The sequence below is a fragment of the Palaemon carinicauda genome, chromosome 23 (assembly GCF_036898095.1).
Source record: "Palaemon carinicauda isolate YSFRI2023 chromosome 23, ASM3689809v2, whole genome shotgun sequence".
Lineage (NCBI taxonomy): Eukaryota > Metazoa > Arthropoda > Malacostraca > Decapoda > Palaemonidae > Palaemon > Palaemon carinicauda.
The window spans coordinates 67,277,371-67,302,864 of NC_090747.1; the positions used below are offsets into that span (position 1 = coordinate 67,277,371).

Consider the following 25,494-nt stretch of genomic DNA (forward strand, 5'->3'; position numbering starts at 1 on the left):
CCGTTGTCCGTCGGGAAGACCGTTGCCCGTCGGAAGACGAGGTCAGACTGCTGTCCATCTGCACCAGGGGCGGAAGATCAAGAAGAAGGAGTTGTAGGTTGCATACGGAGATTCAAAAAGGCGCCTCTTAGCACCCTTATAGGGAAATGAGAGGCCCTTACGACAAGGCGAAGGAGGCCAACAGCAACAGCAGCAGAAGAATCCTCCGAAGAGGAGTCTCTATGAGTGTACTCTCTCGCGAACGAAAGAGAAACACTTCGTAGAAGAGACTGGTCAGCCAGAGACCTAAAAGGAGCAATCCTCCGAAGAGGGGCTCCTGCAGTTGCCCAGCCCCTTGAGCAAAACTGCAGGTGCGACCGCTCAGCACCAAGAGCATAGTCGCACGAAAAAAAAGGCAAGAGAAGAACCCCCCAAAGAGGGAAAAACTCAAGCCTGGACAGGAAAAACTTCGCTCGGAAGGAAAGTTACCCACCCAAAGAGGCAAGCCTCCTGAGAGTTCTAAAATGAACTGGAGAGCTGTCAATCGTCACGGGAGTACTTCCAGTAGAAGGAGACACGCCCCTGACGAAAATCCAAAGGGGAGGCAGCAACAGCCGAATCCCCAGGCCTCAACAAGACAGCTCACACCGTTGCCATATTACAGAAACGAACTAGATCGGTAACTGTAAAAAAATAAAACAAAAATCATTAGTACACATTCATTCCCCCGGGAAGGCTCCGAAGAGGAATCCCGAGGGAAAGGAAACAAGAATTAAACAACAGGCACGTGCCCTCACAACCACTTACACTCACGGAAGGAGAGCTGTAACAAAAACAGAATTATAACAATTATAATTATGAAACTATGTAATTATGTAATTTAAAAATGGATGAACACTAAAGAAAGAACGAAAACCCGAAAGGAATCGTTCTACAAAGCTGAAAAATTAACAAATACAATTAGATTCATAAACTAATTGAGACAAAACGTACGGCGTAGCAACCCCCCCACACGGCAAGGAAGCTACAAGGGGCGTAGTAAACGTAGTGAAAGGGTGAACGACCTCAAGAGAGAGAGAGAGAGAAAAACCGAAATCAAACTTGACCGCAACCCATAAAATTACACCGTGGTGGCCTAAACTGCCGAGGGCTCCACGGAGATATCGTACACTACACACACAACTCTGAAAAGGAAACTTACTAATTTCTATACTCAAATATATATACAAACATGAAAAACTGTTTACATATATATTAAGTAAAAGAAAAGTAAAGACAAAACAAACAATGGCTGCCAAGTAAGGACAAAGACAGAGACGTCTATCCCAGTCCGAGCCAAAAGTGAAAGTGAGCTTCACCGGTGTGTGAGGGGGGGAGGGGTAGCTAGCTACCACTCCCCTACCCCCCCCCCCGGCTAACTAGCGCGGGGGTAATACACCCTCGTTAAATTCTAATGGCTTGCCATTTCAGCTGCGCTAAAAGGTAAACCCAATGTAAATAGCGTGGTTTGTATTTCGGTTACGGAACAAATCCATTTTTTGGGCTCAAGCCATGTCGTCCTGATGGAAGTGTACCAAAAAATTAATGTATCGTGGATTTTTCCCCTTTTTTGTAGTGCCTTTTGACTTCTAAACAATATTCCTTTGGTCTGATGACCACAGAGACCTGTGGCATATCCGTCACATGCCACCTCAGATAAGCATATACCATGTTACTGCTTCCTACCCCCCTGGCAGTGAAGTCCTAAATGGACAGAAGGAACATCTTGAAGTTGCTTGATAGAGGAACTCACCTAGTCTCGGAGATATCTGCCGGTCCCAGGGCCAGATAGAGAAGGTAAGTATACTCATGTTGGAACATGTTACCTTAATCTAGATGAGCATGCATCAAGAGAACAAATTTATAACATAGTTCATAAAATATCAAAACAAAGGGTAATAAAGTCTTTAACAGTATTTTATTTCATGAGAAAGAGAGGGCGAAATGAGACGCACAGGGTAACCTAATACTCTCTTATTCATTAAAACAGGATTAGCATGAAATAGGTAAAAAAATTTTACAATAATCAATGGAATTAAAATCATAGACTAAAGACATCAAAGGAAGTGGGTGTGGAATCTGAAAAGGAAAACTTGCCATACCACACATAAGTTCCAGAGGAACTATAAAGTCTTTCTAGAAAGTCTTATATACACTTGATGTTAAAACGTGGCACACGTGTTACAGTCTATGTTACTTCACCTTGTAGAAGAACAGTCTTTAGCGTCACTAGGTGGCACTTAAATTCACTATGTTTCGCACTGGGGTCAACACAGGCACCCATGGAGTTAAGAGTCCAGAATAACTCACTGTTCTATGCAGCACTAAGCAGCAGATTTTAGCACACTACCTGCTGCCACCACATGGCGCCGCAACTCTTGCACCTGCTTTGCGTAGTGTTTGAAAAACACTTTCGATGATTTCCAGCCCGTGAAGGAACGAAGACTCTTGAAGTCCATCGTCTGGAAGAAATTCAGGGAAGAGGCGACTTTCCTGGGATCATGACCTACGGGTGTACTGTCAGGATCCGCTCTGCGAATAAAGTAGGTGATCTTCGCCCTTAGTTGTTTGAGTGACAAATCAGACCCTGATGTTTCTCCTTTAAAGAGCTGTCCTCCGCCAAAGTCTGAAGTTCTTCGAAGATAGACCTTTAGACTCTCTACTGGGCATAGAGAGACATCTTCTTCAGGGGGCAGATTCTCCAGGGGTCCCACCGTTTGGTGGGAAGCTCGTTCTTGGCGAGAAACGTTGGGTCAGGAAAGAGGGTAAGTTCGCCTGTGTCAGCAAACTGTATCTGGCCCTCTTCTCTTGATAAAGCCACAATCTCACTGACACGGGCTCCCGAGGCAAGAGCAAAAAGGAAATTTACTTTTTGAGTCAAATCTTTCAAAGGGCAAGACTCGTTGTCCAGACTTGAGGCAAACTGGAGCACCTTGTCGAGAGACCAGGAGATAGGTCTCGAAGGAGGTGCGTGACGGAGTCTAGCGCATGCCTTTGGCAGCTTGTTAAAGATGTCGTCGGACAGGTCGATCTGGAAGGCATAGAGTAGTGGTCTTGTCAAGGCCGATTTGCAGGTAGCAATCGTGTTGGCTGCCAAGCCCTGTCCATGAAGGTGAATAAAGAAGGACAGACAAAAATCTATAGAGATTTCCGTAGGATTTTTAGCCTTGACGAAGGATACCCATTTCTTCCAGGAAGACTCGTATTGCCTTCTGGTAGATTTAGATTTGCATTCCTCTAGGAAGTCCAAACTTTTCCTCGAGATCCCAAACCTCTTCTTAACGGCTAGGGAGAGAAAATCTTGAGCTGTATGTCTCTGGTTTTCCTTGATGAAGCGAAGACAGTCGACTTCTGAACTTGCTGGGATAGAACTGGGTCCGGCAGGGGAATTATCTTGGGTTGTAATTCCAGGAATACAGTGAACCATCGTTTATCGCGGTAGATAGGTTCCAGACCCGACCGCGATAGGTGAAAATCTGCGAAGTAGTGACACCATATTTACCTATTTATTTAACATGTATATTCAGACTTTTAAAACCTTCCCTTGTACGTAGTACTGTTAACAAACTACCCTTTAATGTACAGAACACCTAATGCATGTACTACAGTACCCTAAACTAAAACAGGCACAAATATTAAAGGCGATTTTATATCATGCGTTTCCTAAACATGCCAAAAAGCACGATAAAAAATGGCAACCAATGTTTTGTTTACGTTTATCTCTGATCATAATGAAGAAACAAACGCATTTACACATCTGTGTATAGGTTAGTGTTTGCATCGATTATATTGATTATTCAGTATGTTGCTTTAGTTATTACCAATGTTTACTTAATTTTTCTTAGGACTTCCAAATGATATGTTTTTCTTTATGACGCCGCCTGAAACGGCGGCGTCATAAAGTACGCTCCATCTTCGATCGTAATAAACAAACGAAGGCATTTAATGCGCATGATGAAAGTGATAAATATTACAAATTTGAAGATAATTTGTATTTTTCCTATCCATACAAACCTTAGCTATTTACATTGGGTTTACCTTTTAGCGCAGCTGAAATGGCGAGCCATTAGAATTTAACGAGGGTGTATTACCCCCGCGCTAGTTAGCGGGGGGGTAGGGGAGTGGTAGCTAGCTACCCCATCCCCCCCCCTCACACACAGATGAATGCTCACTTTCACTTAGAGGTAGGACTTGTCTTGGGGGACAGGGCTGGCGGGCAAATATGTGTAAATAGCTAAGGTTTGTATGGTTAGGAAAAATACAAATTATCTTCGAATTTGTCATTTGTTCCGTAACCGAAATACAAACCACACTATTTACATTGGGTGACTTACCCATTAGGTAGGGTGGAAAGTCCCCAGCCATAGTGGCTTTGGCTTTACCCGGGGACTCAGAATCCGAGTGAGTCGCACGCGAGAAAAGGAGTCCCTGCACCTCACAAGTTGCTTGCTCCGCAAGGAACCGTGTGGCCTACATAAGCTTGTGTGTGAAGGAAGAAGTGTGACCCGTCCTAGGCAGTTGACCTGGAGTTCCAAAAGGAACTCTGGGTTAGGACGTTCCCAATACCACCTCGTCAGGGTATGGGGGACGCGACAGTATTGATTCAATACTCGAAACACAAGGAAGCATGGTTTACCTGCAGAGGTTCGAGGTCAGCTATGCAGAGACCAGGATGCTGCTTCCCCGGAGAGGGGATGATGAAGAAAGAAATAAGGGCCAGACATACTTCTTTCGTTCATGCAGACTAAAACCTGATAACAATGCCCTCAACCTTCTGCTACCTGTCCAAAAAGGAGCCTGAGGTTAGACCAGCTGTTGTGTAGCCACCAAAGAGCGATAGAAAACGTATCGAGACTCCTGTGGGTCACGCCCTGCAGGAAGCGGGCTGCGAAGGTCATTAGACGCTTCCAGACTCCAGCTTGTAGCACCTGCGTCAAAGAGTAGTATTACTCGAAGGCGAGGGACGTTGCGATGTATCCAACATCGTGCTGTAGGGCGACGTGACGGGGGAGGGTCTGGAGACAGGTCGAGAAGAATGTCCTTGAGTCCGAGCTGAAGAGGTATACTGGTGACTCTCCCCCGTGTCCTCCTTGTGTTCCCAAATCGGCTGCAACTGAGGACAAACTGCAGCTGTTCCCAAAGCTAACCTCTCGATTCCTTTACTGGCAAGAAAGAGAAGGTCTTGGGACATCAGATACAGAATGGAGACTCGAAATCGTGAAGGAATTGGACCGAAGGGCCGGGACCCCCAGATTCTGAGTCTAGTAAACAACTCAGGAGCGAACCTGAATGTTGCCTTCCCCTCTTCCTTAGAAAGGGCGGAGTCATACAAGACCAAGAAGATTGCTTACACACTGGCCGTGGCCAGAGTGAGCAGGAGACCCAAGGCGGAATACAATCCGAGGCCTGTCGTAAAGGGTCTTGAGAAGATCTCCTAAAGGACTAAAAGTCCGAGCCATGCTCCAAGTTGAAGGTCTTCCTCCAACTAGGGCAGGGACGATTGTAGCTTCGCATGAGCGAGGAAAGATCCAGCGGGCAGGAAAAAGTTATTCCTTTAAGCCTGAAGGTCAGGGAAAGGCTGAGCGAAAGGCTTCATTGCCGAGAGCGGAAAGGAGTCTCCTCCCGCCGAAAGGCAATAAGACCGTTATTGCTGGAGAAGAGGCCTCAAGGGAAGAGGTATATCTCCCACGGCACCAACCACCGGAGACTCTTCACTTTGCCTGGAAGACCCCTGCGGATGACTATCGCAGATGACGCGACCTCCGTACCGCAACTGTAGCGGGTTGTCTCTTCTTGAGGAGGAGGCGTAGTGTCTCCAGGCATGAAGCCGAAGCGACGCCCCGATTCGGGAGAGATGTCGCAGTGTGGTTGTTTGAGTAGTCTGCGCCGTGGGAGAGGCTCTCCCGGGAGTTCCGTCAGGGGAAGCAGAGGGTCCAGAAACCGTTCTGCGCATAGTCCCAGTGGAGCTCTCCCATTGAAAGGTTGACAGACAACCTGGTCTTGTTGAGACCCATTGTCCACAGACAAAAAGGAGGGAAGACGCAGGCGTCGATGTTGTCCCACCATCACCGGAATGCATCTTGCCAGAGTCTCGGGGTCTGAGACTGGGGGGAAGAACAGCGGAAGCTTGAGGTTCCAAGCTGTCGCGATCAGGTCCCCCAGACCAGGACTTGCTGGTTACTCAAGGTCAAAGACCCCCAGGTACACTCTCTCTACGAGGCTCTGCTCGGATAGTCAGAGAGAACATTCCTTTGCCTGGAATGAGAGAGCCGATGGTGGTATTGAGATAATCTCAATCAACCCGGTATCTCTACTGCAAGATGTGAAGGAGTGAAAATGCGTCCCCTGCTGGTTAGAACACGCCAGAACCATGAAGTCGACGCGCACGGGGAGACTTGGCAGGGGCTGTAGGATCTGTAGAGGGGCCAGACTACGGCCCCTAAGCCTGCCTGAATGATGGAGAGGTATCCTTCAGGTCTTGACCATAGGCCTGGACCGAAACATGCCCCCCCTCCCCTTTCCTTTGACGAGTCTGAGAACAGCATCAAGAATGTGGGGAAAGGACGAGAATATCCACTACCATCAAGAGGTTCCATAAGACAACACCCATTGCAGGTCTAATATATCCGCTGGTCCCATAGGGGCCAGGAAGTCCGGTTAAACGTTGCCTGAAACCACCGGAACTTGGACCGCCCCACATGGAACTTATCCTGAGGCGACCGTTCGGACTATAGACGGGTCAATGAGGAAAGGAGACTAGGAAACGTTCCAAGGTAGGGCTGAAAGCTCTGCTTGAATGAGAACAGGTACTGCGACTCTCCTCAGTCTTGCCACAGTCAACTGAAATGAAGGCTCGGAGGATGTGGCAACAGAATCTGGCGTCCCCAGGTGGTCACCCATCCAAGTACCGACCAGAACCGACGTTGCTTAACCTCGCTGGACGGACGAGAAGCGGGGTTTCCAACGTGGTAAGGCCGTTGACTCAATATCATGGCCAGATACTCCAGATGTTGAGGCAGAAGAAGAGAAGGCTCCAAGCAAAATACCATGAGCCCACACTCATGGTAAGCATCCGGAAGCTTGTCCCGGCGCTGAAGAAGGTCGAACCCGAGCCTACCGGAGTTGACCAGCCCTCCAAAAAGCAGAGGCGGCGGAAGCCTGCACCTGAGCGGCCATGAGGAAAGCAGGGAGAGTTCTCTGGGGAAAAAAACCTGCTATGCCACGGCAGGATAGCCACACTGCATCATAAGCAGGAATACTTGCAGTCCAGGAGGATGGATGGAATGGAAACTGAAAGTACCCGTCCTTCCCATCCAGGGTTTAAGGAGTCCTGTCGCCTCGTTACCAGTCTGATCGATTCTGCTGTTCTACACTGGCCGAAGTTTGTTCGACAAACTTGATCAGGGCTGAGAGGTCGACTACGGAACTCCCCTCTCAGATCCTTCCTTACAAGAAAGGATCGACTGAAGAGGCCGGGGGTGAAGCCGTCGATGATCCTATGGAGGACCTTCGCCTAAGGTATGGATCATTCTGCCCAACCGGGCAACTCTTGCCGACGCTATGGCATAGAGGTTCAGAGACACTGAATTCGCTGACAGAGACGGCAGGCGCGATATCCTTGGCTGATCACAGAGATTGTGCGGGAATGGGCATCGGGAAGCTGTCATCCGGATGAGTAACCTTAAGCATCCTCCCAGCGAGAAACCTGCAATCCTAGAGTTCGTGAACTCTACCGCTCCTTTTAGGAATATGCCCCTCCGGGGGAGCCTCCCGTGCCATCTGTTCCTGACAGGAGGAAACTGCAATTGGACACCTTTTCCCAGTTGTCGTAGCTGATAACTTAGGCCGACGTGGTTGAAAGAAAAGGGCGCTGGAGCCCTGCAGAGTCTGGAAGAAAGCGCCTTGGAGGAGTGAAAACGGAAGTCGATTTCCTCCGCACAGCCGCTGTCTAAGTCTCTGTCCTTGGGCACAAACAAACTCTTCTCAAGGATGGAAGGGTGTCTGAGGTCGTCGACCTCCACAGATGAGACACCTGAAGGAAGCCCTCAGTCAGCGCGTCCAGATGGTACAACATCGAGCTTGTCCGCAAGTTAGATACTTAATGACGAAAGGCCAAGGTGCCTGAGCTTGAGAGGAGGAAAGTACCCATGATCTTCCTGTAACTTCCTTGAACCAAACCTCGGGCCGTAACCGAGGAGGGAAAGGACCTGGTAAGCCCCCAGAGGAAGGGGTAAGCAGTCACCCCTTGGCCGATGGAGAAATCTCGAACGGAAAGCCCCCCCGCCAAAAATCCTTCCAGGGAATGACGGGGAAGGGCTAACCCAGGTTCTGGAAAGAGGAGTGTTGCTCAGACCTCCCTGAAGTTTCTTCCTATTCTTGGAAGTGCCATGCTCTGCGTTTACGGGGTGAGGCCGTGTTCTGGAAATACGCTCCAGAAGAACTTGCCAGGCTGGCCATGCTGCGAAAACCCCAATGGGAATCGTGGTCGCAATCGCCCTGGAGCTCGCGCGATGGTAATTCAAAGATTTGCGCGTGGGCGAACGTGGAAGCGCCCATGCGCGGTCACGCAGGAACGCAAACGAAGGTGAGCGAAGGAGCGCAGAAGGAGGGCGAGCGTGGTAGGAAGGGCGAGAGCGAGTGGTCGGCGAGCGATAACCCATAGACGAGCAATGGATACTGCAAGAATTAAGCCGACGTTCGTGCGAAGAAACACTGTAGGTTCGCGTGACGGAACACCATCGGTTCGCGCGACGGAACACCATCGGTTCACGCGACGGAACACCATCGGTTCGCGCGACGGAACACCATCGGTTCACGCGACGGAACACCATCGGTTCGCGCGACGGAACACCGTCGGTCGAACATTGGAGAGCATGTGGGCGGACGTGCATGAGCTTAGACGTGCAGGAACGTGGGCGTGTGGGCGCGCAGGCGAATGATCGCGCGGGCGCGCAGGCAAGCGGTCGCGCGGGCGAGCGGTCACGCGGGCGCGCGGGCGAGCGGTCGCGCGGGCGCGCAGGCGAGCGGTCGCGCGGGCGCGCAGGCGTGCGGTCGCGCGGGCGCGCAGGCGAGCGGTCACGCGGGCGCGCAGGCGAGCGGTTGCGCGGGCGAACGGTCGCGAGGGTGGGCAGGTGAATGAGCGCGAGTCCGAGGCGGCGAACGCAAGCGTTAGCGCGATGGCGAGGAAACGCGCTGCCGCGCGGGCGAAGAAAACCGCTGGCGATATGGATCAACAGGCGATCGGTGGTGAGCTGGTGAGCGCTAATGCGCAGGTTGGCGATGGCACGTTGTGGTATGTCGACGCGTTGGCGAGCGATAGCGAGCAGCATGCGCAGGTGAGCGATCGCGCGATGGCGAGCAGCATGCGCAGGTGGGCGATCGCGCGATGGCGAGCAGCATGCGCAGGTGGGCAATCGCGCGATGGCGAGCAGCATCCTCAGGTGGGCGATCGCGCGATGGCGAGCAGCATACGCAGGTGGGCGATCGCGCGATGGCGAGCAGCATGCGCAGGTTGGCGATCGCGCGATGGCGAGAAGCATCTGCAGGTGGGCAATCGAGCGCACAATGGCGAGCAGCATGCGAGGTAGTAGCTGGCGAACCATGTTCCTTCAGAAGTGTTGGAGAACGTTGGCGTGCCGGCTGCAACACACGCGGGCGATCCGGAGATCGCCGAGAGACAGGTGATCCCTGACGTGTAGAACGCTGTTGAATAGGCGATACTAAAATCGCCTGTACGCGCTGGCGAGCAGGTGAACGCTGGCGAGCAGGTGATCGCTGGCGAGCTGATGATCGCTGGCGAGCTGATGATCGCTGGCGAGCTGATGATCGCTGACGAGCAGAAGGCAACGCGTGGAAGCCTGAGCAAAGAAGAGTCCTTGACCCAGACCTGAACTGAAGTTCTAGATTGCGAGGGCGAACGTGGGCGCACAGGGCGCATAACAGGAACCAACAGGAACAGCAGGGATGATCATCAAGAGAGCGCTGGCGAAGGGAGAGCGCTAGCGATCAGGAAGCGCTGATGAGCAGGAGAGCGCCTGTGCGCTAACACTGAGCAGGAGCAGGAGAGAACATAGCAGAAGGGCGCGCAGGGGAACCCTGACACGCAAGGGAAGAACCCCCGTGGGAGGCAACCCTTTGCCCCGAAGGGAACGTTGTCCGTCGGGAGACAGATGTCCTTCGGAAGACCGTAGCCTGTCCGCCGGGAGACTGATGTCCGTTGGAAGACCGTTGTCCGTCGGGAAGACCGTTGCCCGTCGGAAGACGAGATCAGACTGCTGTCCATCTGCACCAAGGCGGAAGATCAAGAAAAAGGAGTTATAGGCTGCAAACGGAGATTCAAAAAGGCGCCTCTTAGCACCCTTATAGGGAGATGAGAGGCCCTTACGACGAGGCGGACGGTGGGCCTTACGACGAGGGAGGCCAACAGCAACAGCAGCAGAAGAATCCTCCGAAGAGGAGTCTCTATGAGTGTACTCTCTCGCAAACGAAAGAGAAACACTTCATAGAAGAGACTGGTCAGCCAGTGACCTAAAAGGAGCAATCCTCCGAAGAGGGGCTCCTGCAGTTGCCCAGCCCCTTGAGCAAAACTGCAGGTGTGACCGCTCAGCACCAAGAGCATAGTCACACGAAAAAAAGGCAAGAGAAGAACCCCCCAAAAGGGAAAAAAATCAAGCCTGGACAGGAAAAAAACTTCCCTCGGAAGGGAAGCTACCCGCCCAAGGAGGCAAGCCTCCTGAGAGTTCTAAAATGAACTGGAGAGCTGTCCGTCGTCACGGGAGTACTTCCAGTAGAAGGAGACACGCCCCTGACGAAAATACAAGGGGGGAGGCAGCAACAGCTGAATCCCCAGGCCTCAACAAGACAGCTCACACCGTTGCCATATTACAGAAACGAACTAGATCGGTAACTGTAAAAAAATAAAACAAAAATTATTAGTACACATTCATTCCCCCAGGAAGGCTCCGAAGAGGAATCCCGAGGGAAAGGAAACAAGAATTACACAACAGGCACGTGCCCTCACAACCACTTACACTCACGGAAGGAGAGCTGTAACAAAAACAGAATTATAACAATTATAATTATGAAACTATGTAATTATGTAATTTAAAAATGAATGAACACTAAAGAAAGAACAAAACCCCGAAAGGAATCATTCTACAAGCTGAAAAAAAACAACTACAATTAGATTCATAAACTAATTGAGACAAACGTACGGCGTAGCAACCCCCCCACACGGAAAGGAAGCTACAAGGGCGTAGTAACACGTAGTAAAAGGGTGAACGACCTCAAGAGAGAGAGAGAGAAAGACCGAAGTCAAACTCGATCGCCACACATAAAATTACGCCGTCGTGGTGGCCTAACTGCCGAGGACACCACGTAGAAATCGTACACTACACACACAAATCTGAAGAGGAAACTTACTGATTTCTATACTCAAATATATATACAAACATGAAAACATGTTTACATATATATTGAGTAAAAGAAAAGTAAGCGATTAAGTAAAGACAAAACAAACAATGGCTGCCAAGAGAGGACCATGACAGAGACGTCTGTCACAATCCGAGCCAAAAGTGAAAGTGAGCATTCATCTGTGTGTGAGGGGGGGAGGGGTAGCTAGCTACCACTCCCCTACCCCCCCCCCCCCCCGCTAACTAGCGCGGGGGTAATACACCCTCGTTAAATTCTAATGGCTCGCCATTTCAGCTGCCTATAAGGTAAACCCAATGTAAATAGCGTGGTTTGTATTTCGGTTACGGAACAAAATGATATTACAGTAAAAGCTTTTAGGAAATATGTTATTACTAATATTATTTACCGTATCTATATAAAATCATACAGTACATATATAGCAAAGCAGGAAAACAATTTACGAGAGAGAGAGAGAGAGAGAGAGAGAGAGAGAGAGAGAGAGAGAGAGAGAGAGAGAGAAAGAGAGTTGTTTTACGTACGTAAATGTAAATTTTAAACAAAAAAATATGATAGGTTATAACATGTATATTCAGACTTTTAAAACCTTCCCTTTAACTTAATGCATACTAAACTAAAACAGGCACAAATAATAAAATGTTAGAATATTAAAGTAAAACATGTATAAATAAAATAAAGATTGTTACTGTACTCACCACGAAAGAAGTTGAAGAAAAACTTGAATGATGATGGCAATGAATTTGCTGCACAGTAGAAATGATAATGATGAAGCTGATGATGTCTTCTACTGTGCAGCCAATGATAGTATTTTACGTCTCTTCAGACGGAGGTGTCTTTTCCTGGGACACCTCTTCAACTTCTTTCTGGGAGACTTCTTCATTTTCTTCCGAAGGTGTAGTAGCAGGAGGAACTGGCTCTTTTTTGCGAGGCTGGAAGAACATTGTGATCGGAAGTTGCTGCCGCTGCTTCTTTTTTCGCTCGAAGAGCATCCTGTAGGGAGTCATGATGTCATCGATCTTGTTGCAGAATTGCATAGACCGAACCATATCCTCGTCCCACTCTTGCGACATTTCTTTCACCTCCTTCACATGGTTGCAGAACTTGGCAAGCCGTTCTAATGTTAAGCCCGTTTCTTCGACATTTTCTTGGGTCTCTTCCTGCGTTTCACTATCTTTTCACTGGCCGATTTCATCAGGTCTTCTAGGTCTGCGTCAGTTAGCGGCTGGGAATGGCAGTCCAACAACTCGTCGACGTCTTCAGTCGTCATGTCGCCAAACCCTTCACCTCCAATTATCGCAGCCAACTGCACAGATTTGCGTATTGCAGAGTGTTGAATCTCAGACGGTGTAAATCCCTCGTCATCGTAAACAATCTGGGGCCACAACTTCTTCCAGCTCGCATTGACAGTAGCAGGTTTCATTTCTTGCAGTGCCTTCTGGATGTTCTGCAGGCACGTGGTTATTGTGTACTTCCGCCAGTACGCCTTCAAATTGAAATTTTCATCTTCATCCTCTTGGGCAGCATCCACACACGCAACGAGGTCCGCCAAGGTATTCTTCGTGTAGAGGGCCTTGAACGCCCTGATAACCCCCTGGTCCATCGGTTGAATTAATGACGTGGTGTTGGGTGGCAGGAACTCAACCTGAATGCCCTCATGCGACAGATCAGTTGCGTGTCCACCAGCGTTATCCATAAGGAGAAGGATCTTAAATGGCAAGCCCTTCTCTACGAGATATTTGCTGACTTGCGGGATAAAACACTGGTGGAACCAGTTGGAGGTCAGCATCTTCGTAATTCATGCTTTTTGATTATGCATCCAGTACACGGGAAGGAGATTCTTAATTTTATTTTTCAAAGCGCGAGGATTTTTCGACTTGTAAATAAGCCCCGGCTTTAGCAAAAATCCAGCAGCATTGCCACACATCACGAGGGTAACACAATCTTTGAATGCTTTAAAGCCAGAGGCTTTGGCTTCTTCTTTGAACAGGAAAGTTCGCGACAGCATTCTCTTCCAAAACAAGCCAGTCTCATCCATATTAAACACTTGTTCCGGCTTGTATCCACCTTCAGCGATAATGTTCTTGAACGTCTCGTTCGCGTAAGTTTCAGCAGCGGCAGTGTCAGCGGAAGCAGCCTCGCCATGCAGGGAAACGCTTTTCAGGCCGAAGCGTTTCTGAAACTTCGCGAACCATCCTTTGCTGGTGGAAAAACGTTGTTTCTGAGGCTGGGAATCAGTGGATGTCCCTGGTTGAGGTTCATCTACATCATCTTCTTCTTCAGCACGGTCGCCATCGTCGTCTTGAGGTTCCTTTGCCGCAAAATTCTCACACAAGCCCAAAACCTTGGTTCGGATGGTTTTCGTATCCAAGGCTATGTTCTTCTTAAGGCAGTCGGCAATCCAGACTGCTAAAGCACCTTCCATGCGTACGATCATTTTATTACGCGTGGTAACGACTGGCTTCGCTGATCTGCTAAAGGTGATGGTAGCCGTCTTTCTAATGTTCGCCTCGTCCTTCTTGATGTAGCGAACGGTGGATTCGTTCACTCCAAAATGGCGGGCTGCGGCCGCGTAACTTCTGCCTTCTTTTAACATATCGAGAAACGTCACCTTCTCAGCAATCGTCATCATCTTTCGGTGGTGTTTAGGCTCACTACCAGCCTTAGCAGAAGCAGAACGCTTGGGAGCCATTGTACAGTAGGGGTTATACAGGAAGTTCAACAAAAAGTTCAACTTAAAACAGTCACGCACAGCACAGATTAAAGTTCACAATAACGTAGCAGCATCTACCCGGCGAGAGAGCGGCGAACGAAGTGGCCGCGAAAAGATGCTGCAGGTTGGAGAAGCGGTCAAAACACCAATCACAGGCTAGACTTCAAAACTTGGGTTCTGATTCGTCATCTATCAGCACTTGAACCAATCATAATCCGTCTTACATGCTACGTAGTAGTTACCAATTCAAATACAAGGTACAGTACTACGTACACAGCTTTACGTACGCAATTTTACGCTTGTTTTGTTGTAGGATATGTACGCTTATTCGAGATGTGATTTTTGCAACAAAGAATACTATTGGATGCAGTACTACGTACGTATACATACAAAAGATTCATGGAAAAGATGCACATCCATTACATTTGTAGTAGTAGCCATCAGCAGCCTTACACCATTCAAATACGGTATGACTGCATCTGATTTGCGTTTCATGTTCGATTTAATTTTACTACGTACTTTATACTGAATTATCGTATAATCACATTCTCTTTTCGTGTTTTATTTCTTTCTGTACTGAATTATATGTCATATGTAATGCAATGAACCATCAGTAAGAGCAGATATTACTAATTACAGTATTAATGGAATTAACGAAATACGTATTTGGGGTCTTCATATATCGCGGTACTTTCGAAATTTCCGGAAAATCCGCGATATGTGTATATACAGTACATGCGTTATGAAAAAATCCACGAAGTGGTGAATCCGCGATGGTCGAACCGCGAAGTAGCGAGGGCTCACTGTAGAGGGAACCAGTTGCTCCATGGCCACTTGGGTGCCACTAGGGCTGCTGTGCCTTGGAAGGTTCTCAGCTTGGTGAGGACTTTCAGCAGAAGGTTGGGTGGAGGGAACAGGTAAATCTTGGACCATCTGTTCCAATCCAGGGACATGGCGTCCACTGCTTCCGCTCTGGGGTCCTCGTAAGGGGCCACATAATGAGGAAGTTGTTTGTTGTCGCTCGTCGCGAAGAGGTCGATCTGCTGTTCCGGGACTTGGCGAGAGATGAAGGAGAATGAGTCTGCGCCTAGGGACCATTCTGACTATCGGGGTTGTCCTTCATAGAGCATCCGCCGTCACATTGCGGAATCCTTGAAGGTGAACTGCTGAGAGGTGCCATCTCTTCTTGTCCGCAAGGCGGAAGATGGGCAGTAACACTTGGTTGAGTTGGGGCGATCTTGAGCCCTGACGGTTGAGACATCTGACCACAACGGCGCTGTCCAGAGTTAGACAGATGTTGGACGAGGGTCGTGGAGACAGCCTTTTCAGAGAGAGAAGGACCACCATGGCCTCCAAGAAGTTGATGTGGAACGTTTTAAATAGGGGAGACCATGTTCCTTGAACTTGTCGTTGAGGGGAGTGACCCCCCCCCCCCATCCTTCTAGCGATGCATCCGTGTGGATAACGACCGACGGAGGTGGAAGTTGAAGGGGAACTGATCTCTTCAAGTTCCTTGCCTCCGACCATGGCTTTAGGAGTGAGCGAAGCCTGGTTGGCAGAGGTCTCTTATGATCTCTTCGAGCGATGGATGCGTATCTTCTCCAGACTCCCGATGCATCCTTTAGCTGTGCTCATAGCACTGGGTCTGTCACTGTAGGGAGCCGAGCACCTGCTCCTGTTGACGTCTTGAAATCCGTTTGGATTTTAGGAGTCTCTTGACAGATCTCGCTATTTCCTTCCTTTTCTTCGGAGGGATGGAAAGACAGTGTGACTGAAGGTTCCACTGGATTCCTAGCCATTGAAACTTCTGAGCTGGAGAAAGTCAAGACTTCTTGGTGTTGATTTTGAAACCCAGATGTTCCAGGAATTGGGTCACTTTTCTTGAAGCTTGCAAGCATTCTTCTGAGGATGCGGCCCATACCAGCCAATCGTCCAGGTAAGCCATCACCTGGATGCCTTGAAGGCGTAGCTGTTGGACGATCGTTTCTGCGAGCTTTGTTTAGATCCTTGGAGCTATGTTGAGCCCGAAGGGCATGGGTCTCAAGGAGTATTGCCTTCTTTGAAGCCTGAATCCTAGGTAGGAGGAGGCCTGGCGATTCATTGGAATGTGCCAGTAGGCGTCCGCCAAGTCTATCGAGGCTGCAAATGCCTTTCGGGGCAGTAGGGCTCTGATGTGCTGAAGAGTTAGCATCTTGAATTTGTTGTTCACGATAAACTTGTTGAGAGGGGACAAGTCCAGAATAACTCTGAGTTTGTCAGAGTCCTTCTTGGGAACACAGAACGGTCTTCCCTGGAACCTGGTGGACTTTACCCTCTTGATCACCTTCTTGTTCAAGAGTTCTTGGACGTATTCTTCCAGGTCACGGGTGGAGTGTTGGAAAAATTGATGGAAGGTTGGAGGTGGTGATACCCAGCTCCACCCTAGTCCATTCTTGGTGATGCTGTGAGCCCTAGGATCGAAGGTCCAACGATCCTGGAAGAGGCAGAGTCTTCCTCCCAACGGAAGCATTTCATTGCTTCTGGTTTCCCGAGGGTTTGCCACCACGGCCACCTGCTCCCCTCCCTCCTCTCCCTCTGAAAGGGCGTCGAGAGGAGTCTCTCCCGGAGCTTCTACCTTTGGGACGAAAGGTAGTGGATTGCCTTTCATAGGCAGGAGTAAAGACTGGTGACTGGGCCACCACCGGCTGAGGGACCAACTGAAAGGTCTGTTGGGGCTGAGCCACCAACTGGGGAGTAGCGGGTGCCGGAAACTGGCGCTTAGCCTGTCGCTGCTGAGGCCTAGGCTTCTGAGACTACTTCTTAGGCTGGGGGCCCTCATCCTGAGATTTCCTCTTTCTAGACATGCCCCAATTGTTGAGAAGGTTCCGGTTCTCGGTGGCGGCTCTGTCTACGATCTCTTTCACGAGATCATCGGGGAAGAGGTTTTTCCCCCAAATGTTAGAGGAGATCAGTTTCCGGGGTTCGTGTTTAACGGTAGCGTCCGTAAACACGAATTCCCTAAAGGCTCTCTGAGCCCCAATGAAGCTGTAAAAGTCTTTCATCAGGGTGGCGAGATGGGTCTTAGCTAAGACCATATACACATCTGGGGCCCGAGTGTCCCCGGCCATTGTTTCCAATTGCACTTGGAGGGAAAGGGAGGCGGCCAGTCTCTCTTTCGTATCCAGCTCCCGACGCAGAAGGTATTCGGAGAGCTTAGGGAGGTTCTCATTAAACTGACATCCCGCTACGTCAGCCTCCAACTTTCCTACCGAGAAAGTTAACTGGATGTCTTTCCAGTTCTTGTCGTCAGGAGGTAGGGCGAGGGAGAGGGGCCTACATTCCTCCAATGTAGGGCAAGGTTTCCCCTCCTCCACCGCCTCCAACACTGCCAGCAAGGACTTTTCGGCAAAGGGGAAGACCATGGTGGCAGGAGCAAGAAAAGATGGATGTTTCTTGCTAAGGGCCGGCACCTTGGAGTTGGTGTAGCCCTTGCTCTTAAGTTTCCAGCCAAAAGAGATTGAGCCTTGGCATGGTCAAAGACTATCGGCCGTATGCTAAGAGGAAATAAAGGGACTATAATATAGACCCTATATTAAATTCCTATGCTTAGAACATATACAGGCCCTATAAATTTAGGGTTCCCTATAATTTAAGGGGTGGTTCCAATACTATTCAAAGGGTGGCCCAGACATGCCTTTCGCAAGCCCTATAAATAAATAGTAGTCATGATATCAACTCTTTGCTTGTGAAAAACATTTATATTATCAAAAGATGTCTTACAAAAATAATAACACATAAAAAGAAAGAAAAACTATTGAACAGGTGGGCCAAACTTCATATTTTATGAACTCGGAGATGTCCCTCTCGGAGTTCAAGCACAACACAACAAAACAAGCTTCTGCCAAGTTTCACAGGTAAGAATTTCTTTGATTATTTTTTTAGCAAAGTAAGTGATAAAATAGTAGTTGCAAGTAAACTTGTCATTTGAAATCGTAAATAAATTACATTCTTCCAATAGATATGATAGCTCATGCATGGAAAAGGTGTTGGTTTTTAACTGATGCTAAAAGGTTCATCTGTTTTTAAGAGAAATTGTTGTTTTTGTGCAAAGTTTACATTAAGTTTGGCTTGGAGAAGTTGAAAAATTCTGGTAACTAATCTAACGAAATCAAAGTAACCTTGGCAGGTGGTGACCCTCTGGAAGAGAATGCCAAAAAAAGGCCTTATCCTTTAGATTCTAGCAAAATTAACTAATTTTCATCCACAATTTTGCCTTTTTATAAATGATTTAGATATCTGGAGATGATTCCCAGGTTTTCAAGAATAATTCAACTAATGTGAACCTAATGTAGGAAATCATAGCTCCAAGTTGGTTGTGTTGGGCTGGTGATGGTAGCCTAACTTAGGGTTCGTTCATTACTTTGTAAGATAATTTAGATGGTGTCTAGAGTAGGCCTAGGGTTGATTTCCAGCATGATCATCATCTGAAAAGTGTAAAAACCAATTTGAACCTAATTTGGGAATTTCATGGTGCATCTAAGTTTATGCCTAGTCTACTAAAGTGTAAGTTAGCTGTGCAGTGTGGACTGTGGAGGGCTGCTGTTGAGATAGCCAGGGGTCAAGGGTGGCAGATTAGGTTTTGTAGAGTTAAACACTAGGCTAACAAACATTTCATGAGTCTTACATTACACATATATTTCATATATTTCAGCATGTACCGACAATTCCGTCATATCCGAAACCTTCAGCGCTATCAGCATGGCCACATACGAAGGGTTGTGACAGACCGAAGCAACCCATTCCATGCCATGACTGAGGAAGAATTTCTGATGAGGTTCCGATTAAGTAAAGAATGCACACTTTCATTGATTGCAAAGATAGAGCATCGACTGCCCAATGCTCTTAGCAACAGAGGTAGGCATGAGTCGTTATCACATTGTTTTTGTGCTTATATGTCAGGTGATGAGCTATTCGTGAGTGATGTAATGCTCATTTTGGTAATAGTATAGAACACCACGCTCTCCATTTACTCCAATATAATGTAATCCTGCGGTTCTCACCTTCTTGCACAGTAATTAGGTGGTTATTTAAATTCTGGGAAAGCAATAATTAGCAAGATATGTTGAAGAGGGGAGAAGGGATTATGAAGAGAAAATAGCTCGGTTTCCTCACTATACGACATGGAACTGACGTCAACATAGTCAACCAAACAGATCGTGATGCCAGGGGACATAAACAGAAGTTCGTGATGCCAGCGTACATTTGATATACTGTATATTCAAAATATACTTAATCAAGAATTGTGATTACTCAAAAGTGTCACTATTTGTAAATTGCATATTTTAAGGACACTTTTGAGTAATTAATCCATTTTTAATTAAGTATATTTTGAATATACAGTAAATCAAATGTACGCTGGCATCACAAACTTCTGTTTATGTACGCTGGCATCACGAATTCTGTTTGGTTGACGATGTTGACATGTCAGTTCCAAGTCGTTTAGTGAGGAAACCGAGCTATTTTCTTTTTATAACCCCTTCCCCCCTCTTCAACATATCTTGCTAATTATTGCTTTCACAGAATTTAAATAACCCCCTAATTACTGGGCAAGAAGGTGAGAACTGCAGGATTCCATTATATTGGAGTAAATGGAGAGCGTGGTGTTCTATACTATTACCCTCATTTTTACTTATTTAACAACATTTCCTTAATAATAATGTACCAGGTAGGTACAGTGCATAAGGTGCCTTCATTACCTGTAAGCACAAGCAAAAGTGATTTTTATGTCTGTATACTGTACTGCAGTGATTCTCAACCAGTGTGCCAAGGCACAATGATATGCCACAACTAATTCAAGCAGTATGGTGATATTTACTGAAGTAAAATAAGTTCTTATTTATACCCGGTATTTTTTTATGTCTGTAGTTCTATCTTATAATTACATGCATACCCTTTTAAATTTTGCCAAGTATACTGTATGCTGTGGTATTCTTATGAGATCTTAAGTGTGTCATTGGTAAAAAAAGGTTGAGGCATTTGCTGTACTTAGTTTACTTAGGCAAGTTATTTTATTGGTTTCTGCTAAATGTGTTACTTGAAAGGTTATATGAAGCTGCCTAGAGATATTATGCTTAATGCAGTAAAAGATTATACAATTTTTTAAGTAAAAACAGATGAGAATTATGCCTGGACATGGTTTGAGTGAAGTACTTCATGATTTTTTCTTTTTCCACAGGCTGTCCTGTGCCTTCTCACCTGCAGGTCCTAATTGGATTGAGATACATTGCCACTGGAAACGACCAACTCGGTATATCTGATTGGTGTGACGTATCACAGTCTTTTGTTAGTAGATGTGTTGGCAAGGTAGCATATGCAATTGGAAGTTTGTGTGCAGAGTTCATCAAGTTTCCAGACCAAGATAATATCACCAGGATTAAGCATGAATTTATGACTATAGCTGGAATGCCAGGTGTAATTGGGTGCATTGACTGCACTCATATTGCAATTGAGATGCCAAGTCACCCGCGTCCTGAAGTTTTCCGCAACAGAAAAGGTTATTTTTCATTTAATGTACAAGCAGTCTGTGGTCCTCAGTTGCAGCTCTACAACATTGTAGCTCGGTGGCCTGGCAGTGCACATGACAGCAATATTTTTGAAAATAGTCGACTCTGTCAGGAACTCGAAGATGGTATTCTGCCTGGACACTTGTTGGGTGACACTACCATGTCGTGAATATTTGTTGACTCCTCTGACAGCTCCTCATGGCCGTGGAGAGAACCGCTATAATGCTTCTCACATAAGAACGCGAAACAGTGTTGAGAGAGCATTTGGACTATTAAAAAGAAGATTTGCTTGCCTTGGAAAGAAAATGAGGACTTCTATGAGAAACACCAAACACATAATTGTTGCTGCTGCAGTTCTCCACAATTTGGCCATCGCCTACAGAGTACCTGAGCCTGATAATGTAATTCATGAATTTCATGATCCAGATGACCCAGAAGCCCAAGGAAACATACAAGAGGATGAATTGAGGCAGCAACCTCAAGCAATGAGAAATATCCAAGGAGTCTTTAAAAGACAGCAAATCATCAGAGAATATTTTGCTTAGGAAAAAAATAATCACCACCACTAGGCTTAAAGTTACCAAAAACCAAATTCAAAGTATGTATATATGGTACAGGTTTGGAAAATAAACCAGAAACAGTTATTTGTAATTTTAATTTCCACAAAAATATACAGTACAGTAGTCAAAATACATTGCAGACTAGAACACAATGCATAATTTCATCACAGCCGAAATATATATAATACTATATTGCACTGAAAAAACTTGAAGTGACATTGGATCAGTTTAAAGCATCGAGTTTATCACAAATTCTTTTGGTCACCTGTCCTAGTTCCCCTGTTACTTCCAACATTTTCTTGCCCACATCAACCCAGATTTGATGAGCCTGAAGACAAAGGTTTGCATCCTCATTTTCCTTTTTAATTTTTTTTAGTTTTTCTCTCTTAATTTCAATATCTAGGCTCTTAACTTCAATATCTAGGCTGAGGCTTTCCATCGTCTTTTCATGCTCCTTCTGTTGCATCTCAAGAGATGCTTCAAAGCTGGCCTCCTGAGTGAACTTTCTTGTTCTTCGGCGCTTTCGGGCTGGGGTAAAATTTGATTGGCCAGGTGTTGGTGTGTATTCTGTTGGGGTGTCTCTGGCATTAAACTGTATAGAGGTGGGTGTGTTTGTTTGAGTATCCTGTGTCATGTTAGCTTCTTGAGAGGAGACTTTGCCAGCTGGTGTGCTCTGTGTTGTGTTGAATTCAGTTGAGGTGAGTTTGGGAGGTGTTGTGATGGAGTGTATAGAGTTGTTAGTGTGCTGTGCCATTATTTGAGAATCAAACCTTATCTCACATTTTTGCCCATTATTTCTGATACCAATCACAGTATGTGGTTGTCCTGAAAAGACAAAAAAAAAAAAAAGTTATGCTATGATTGTACTGGAGAACATTACCTTTGCAAACTGTGGGGCTACTAATTCCTCCTAATTCTATAAAAGATTCCATAAAAGTAAAGCAAATATTTAAGTGATGAATGATTTACCTAATCCTATCAATTACACAGTTATGGGTCACACCATGTTAGACATGATTCTTGGGTAATAGTATAGAACACCACGCTATCCATTTACTCCAATATAATGGAATCCTGCAGTTCTCACCTTCTTGCACAGTAATTAGGGGGTTATTTAAATTCTGGGAAATCAATAATTAGCAAGATATGTTGAAGAGGGGGGAAGGGGTTATAAAAAGAAAATAGCTCGGTTTCCTCACTAAACGACTTGGAACTGACACGTCAACATCGTCAACTAAGCAGAATTCGTGATGCCAGCTTACATAAACAGAAGTTCGTGATGCCAGCGTACATTTGATTTACTGTATATTCAAAATATACTTAATTAAAAATGGATTAATTACTCACAAGTGTCCTTAAAATATGCAATTTACAAATAGTGACACTTTTGAGTAATCACAATTCTTGATTAAGTATATTTTGAATGTACAGTATATCAAATGTACGCTGGCATCTCGAACTTCTGTTTAGTTGACTATGTTGACGTCAGTTCCATGTCGTTTAGTGAGGAAACCGAGCTATTTTCTCTTTATAACCCCTTCTCCCCTCTTCAACATATCTTGCTAATTATTGCTTTCCCAGAATTTAAATAATCCCCTAATTACTGTGCAAGAAGGTGAGAACTGCAGGATTCCATTATCTTTATAAATTGATAGGTAGGGGATATGCGTAAAACAAGTGACTTCCTCTCAATTTTATGGGAAAAAATTAATAGAGAAACAAAACCTTTGTATGAAAATCAGTAAAATATGCAAAACATCCAAGCAGAGCTTTCTGTAGAATTATCAAAGTAGGACTTACCAGTACTCTGAAGTGCATCACAGTCCAGTTCATTCTCCTCACCATCAAGGTCATCACTTATAATAGTAAGGATTTTAGCAGTCTCTTCATCTTCAGGCTTAGGAGGAGCACCACCACCTGTCCTCATAGTCTCTCGCTTATAGGCTGCATGCTGTTTCTTTGCTCTGAAATTTTTACAACAGTTCAGTGGTTAAATGAATATCTTTGTTCCAAACAATTAGGCTAACCAGTATATAGCCTGAAATTAAGACCAAACAATTAGGCTAACCAGTATATAGCCTTAAATTAAGAACAAAAGCCAAGCAATTAGGCTAACAAGTATATAGCTTGAAATTAAGACCAAATAATTAGGCTAACCAGTATATAGCCTTAAATTAAGAACAAAAGCCAAGCAATTAGGCTAACAAGTATATAGCCTGAAATTAAGACCAAACAATTAGGCTAACCAGTATATAGCCTTAAATTAAGAACAAAAGATAAGCAATTAAGCTAACAAGTATATAGCCTGAAATTAAGACCACACAATTAGGCTAGCCAGTATATAGCCTTAAATTATGAATAAAAGCCAAACAATAAGGCTAACCAGTATGAAGTCTGAAATTAAGAATAGTACAAACTGCAATGAGAATTATTTATTTGCTCAGCCTTTGAAAAGTATGTTATTCCTTACATATAGCCTAAATAAAACTCATCCTCGCCAATCCCTAAGCTGATGCTTGCTTATGTATGCAGGAAGTGAGTCAAGAGTACTATTACTTTAATGTGTTTATGAATACTTACTTTCCTTTTGCATTCTCCCAGACTTTCTTCAGCTGTTGCTGGCTTCTTGGTGGTCCATAACCAGCAGCATTAAATAAGCTAGTGACTTCTTCCCATGCTGCTTTTTTTCGATGGATGATGCGGAAGTCATGGCTTTTATTGAATAAAATCTCGCTCCTTTCCTCTATCAAGGTCACCAGCATTGTTTTTTCACTTGCAGTTATGTATCTTGCTCTTATACAATCCTTTTCTGCCATTTCCACTGTCTATATGTCGTCACTAACTCGTTGAAAGAACAGGAATAGACGACACACGTGTACCCAACTTAGTAAATATCCTCACACAGAGTTGCCAGGTTCACCTTTTTTTCAGGCTAAAAACTTCAAATTTGGCCCTTTATGAAATTTTTTAGCCTTTAGCAATATCATAAAAAAGGTTGGCCTTAAATGCTATAATATTGGGTTTTTTTTTCACTCTATGGGTTGACCTTTTAAATCTGCAGTTGATCAGAAGTTGAACTTTTCTCACTTAGAAAACCTGGCAACTCTGCCCTCACAAATGGAAACAAAACGTTCTTCCAGCATACCAAGTGTTTAGAGGACAACAGACACCCTCTCAGCAGGGATACCAACCACACCCTTTCCTAGAAGTTGCTTTAAACATAGCACCGAAAAATATAGGGCTCCCCTACACTTTCCATAGGGTATAAAGAAGGCCCTATAATTGGAGGCCCTATATTTTCTCTTAGCATACGGCCGTATGACCTCCTTAGGCTCGGTTTCCTCCTTGGAAGCTGGCTCGGACTTGAGACGGATGTAGCAGTCCGGGTACGCTTGAAAAACTAGGCCAAAACTCCACCTCTTCAAGGGGGATGGCGCCTAGCTTGTCATTGACCAAGATTCGTTCACTTGTGATTGGCATGTGCTCGACATGCCTCCAGGGGTTAGTCACTGAGCAAGGGGGAAGATCCTTGACGTTGATCTTCTTGACCGACTGCTTCGACAGACGGAGAATCTCCCTCTTAAGGTCTTCTTGTCCTCTTCTGTACCACTTATCCAGGAGGGCCACTAGGGCCTGGATATTGTCCGGTTCTCCAGTAACAACGGAGTAGGAGTAGGCGTCAACGAAGAAGAGGGGACGGGTTCCGTTACGGCAACGGAATTGACAGAGGGGGCACGGGCGACCTCCCCCTCGGAGTCCGGAGCCTCCACATGCTCCTCCTCTTCTTGACCCTCGACCATCAGGTGGTGTCTGATACCTCCGACATCTGTTCCACCTCGTCAGCTGGACGCAGGGGATCTCGGCCTTGGGGATGACAGCATCCGAAGATGCCTTTGGGAAGAGCAAAGCTTTCATCTTCTCACTCGGGAGATAGGGCTCCGTGGCGTTCTTTTGGAAACCATGCACCCATTTGCGCAGTTTCTCTCGGGCAACATCCCTGGCCTCCGCAGGGGGAGGGTCCTCGAACGCTTCGTGGAGCAGGTCCTTGCAGACAGTGCAGACCTGAGGGTCCCAATACCGGAGAGTCCCTTTGGTGATGGAACAGCTGGCGTGGGTTCGGCAAGCCAGGTGTCCGTAGAAGTCCGGACGCCGAACGCTACAGAAGGCTCTCTCACACTGGACATACTCCTCCTGTAAAAGAAGGGGGAAATGAGTCTGCAGAAGTCATATACAA

At 46.3% G+C, this 25,494-nt stretch overlaps 1 protein-coding gene and 2 pseudogenes across 1 annotated transcript; 1 reads left to right on the forward strand and 2 right to left on the reverse strand.

Annotated features, from left to right (window-relative positions):
• Positions 1-6,881: 6,881 nt before the first annotated feature.
• LOC137617757 (5S ribosomal RNA) lies at positions 6,882-7,000 on the reverse strand (annotated as a pseudogene).
• Positions 7,001-17,826: 10,826 nt separating this feature from the next.
• On the forward strand, positions 17,827-21,368 carry LOC137616958 (putative nuclease HARBI1; annotated as a pseudogene).
• A 115-nt stretch (positions 21,369-21,483) lies between these two features.
• LOC137616959 (myb/SANT-like DNA-binding domain-containing protein 3) lies at positions 21,484-24,076 on the reverse strand. Its single transcript, XM_068346831.1, has 3 exons — positions 23,841-24,076; positions 23,061-23,224; positions 21,484-22,085 (listed from the first exon to the last, which is right to left on the reverse strand). The coding sequence occupies exons 1-3, from the start codon at positions 24,074-24,076 to the stop codon at positions 21,484-21,486; spliced, it is 1,002 nt and encodes a 333-aa protein (XP_068202932.1).
• Positions 24,077-25,494: the final 1,418 nt, after the last annotated feature.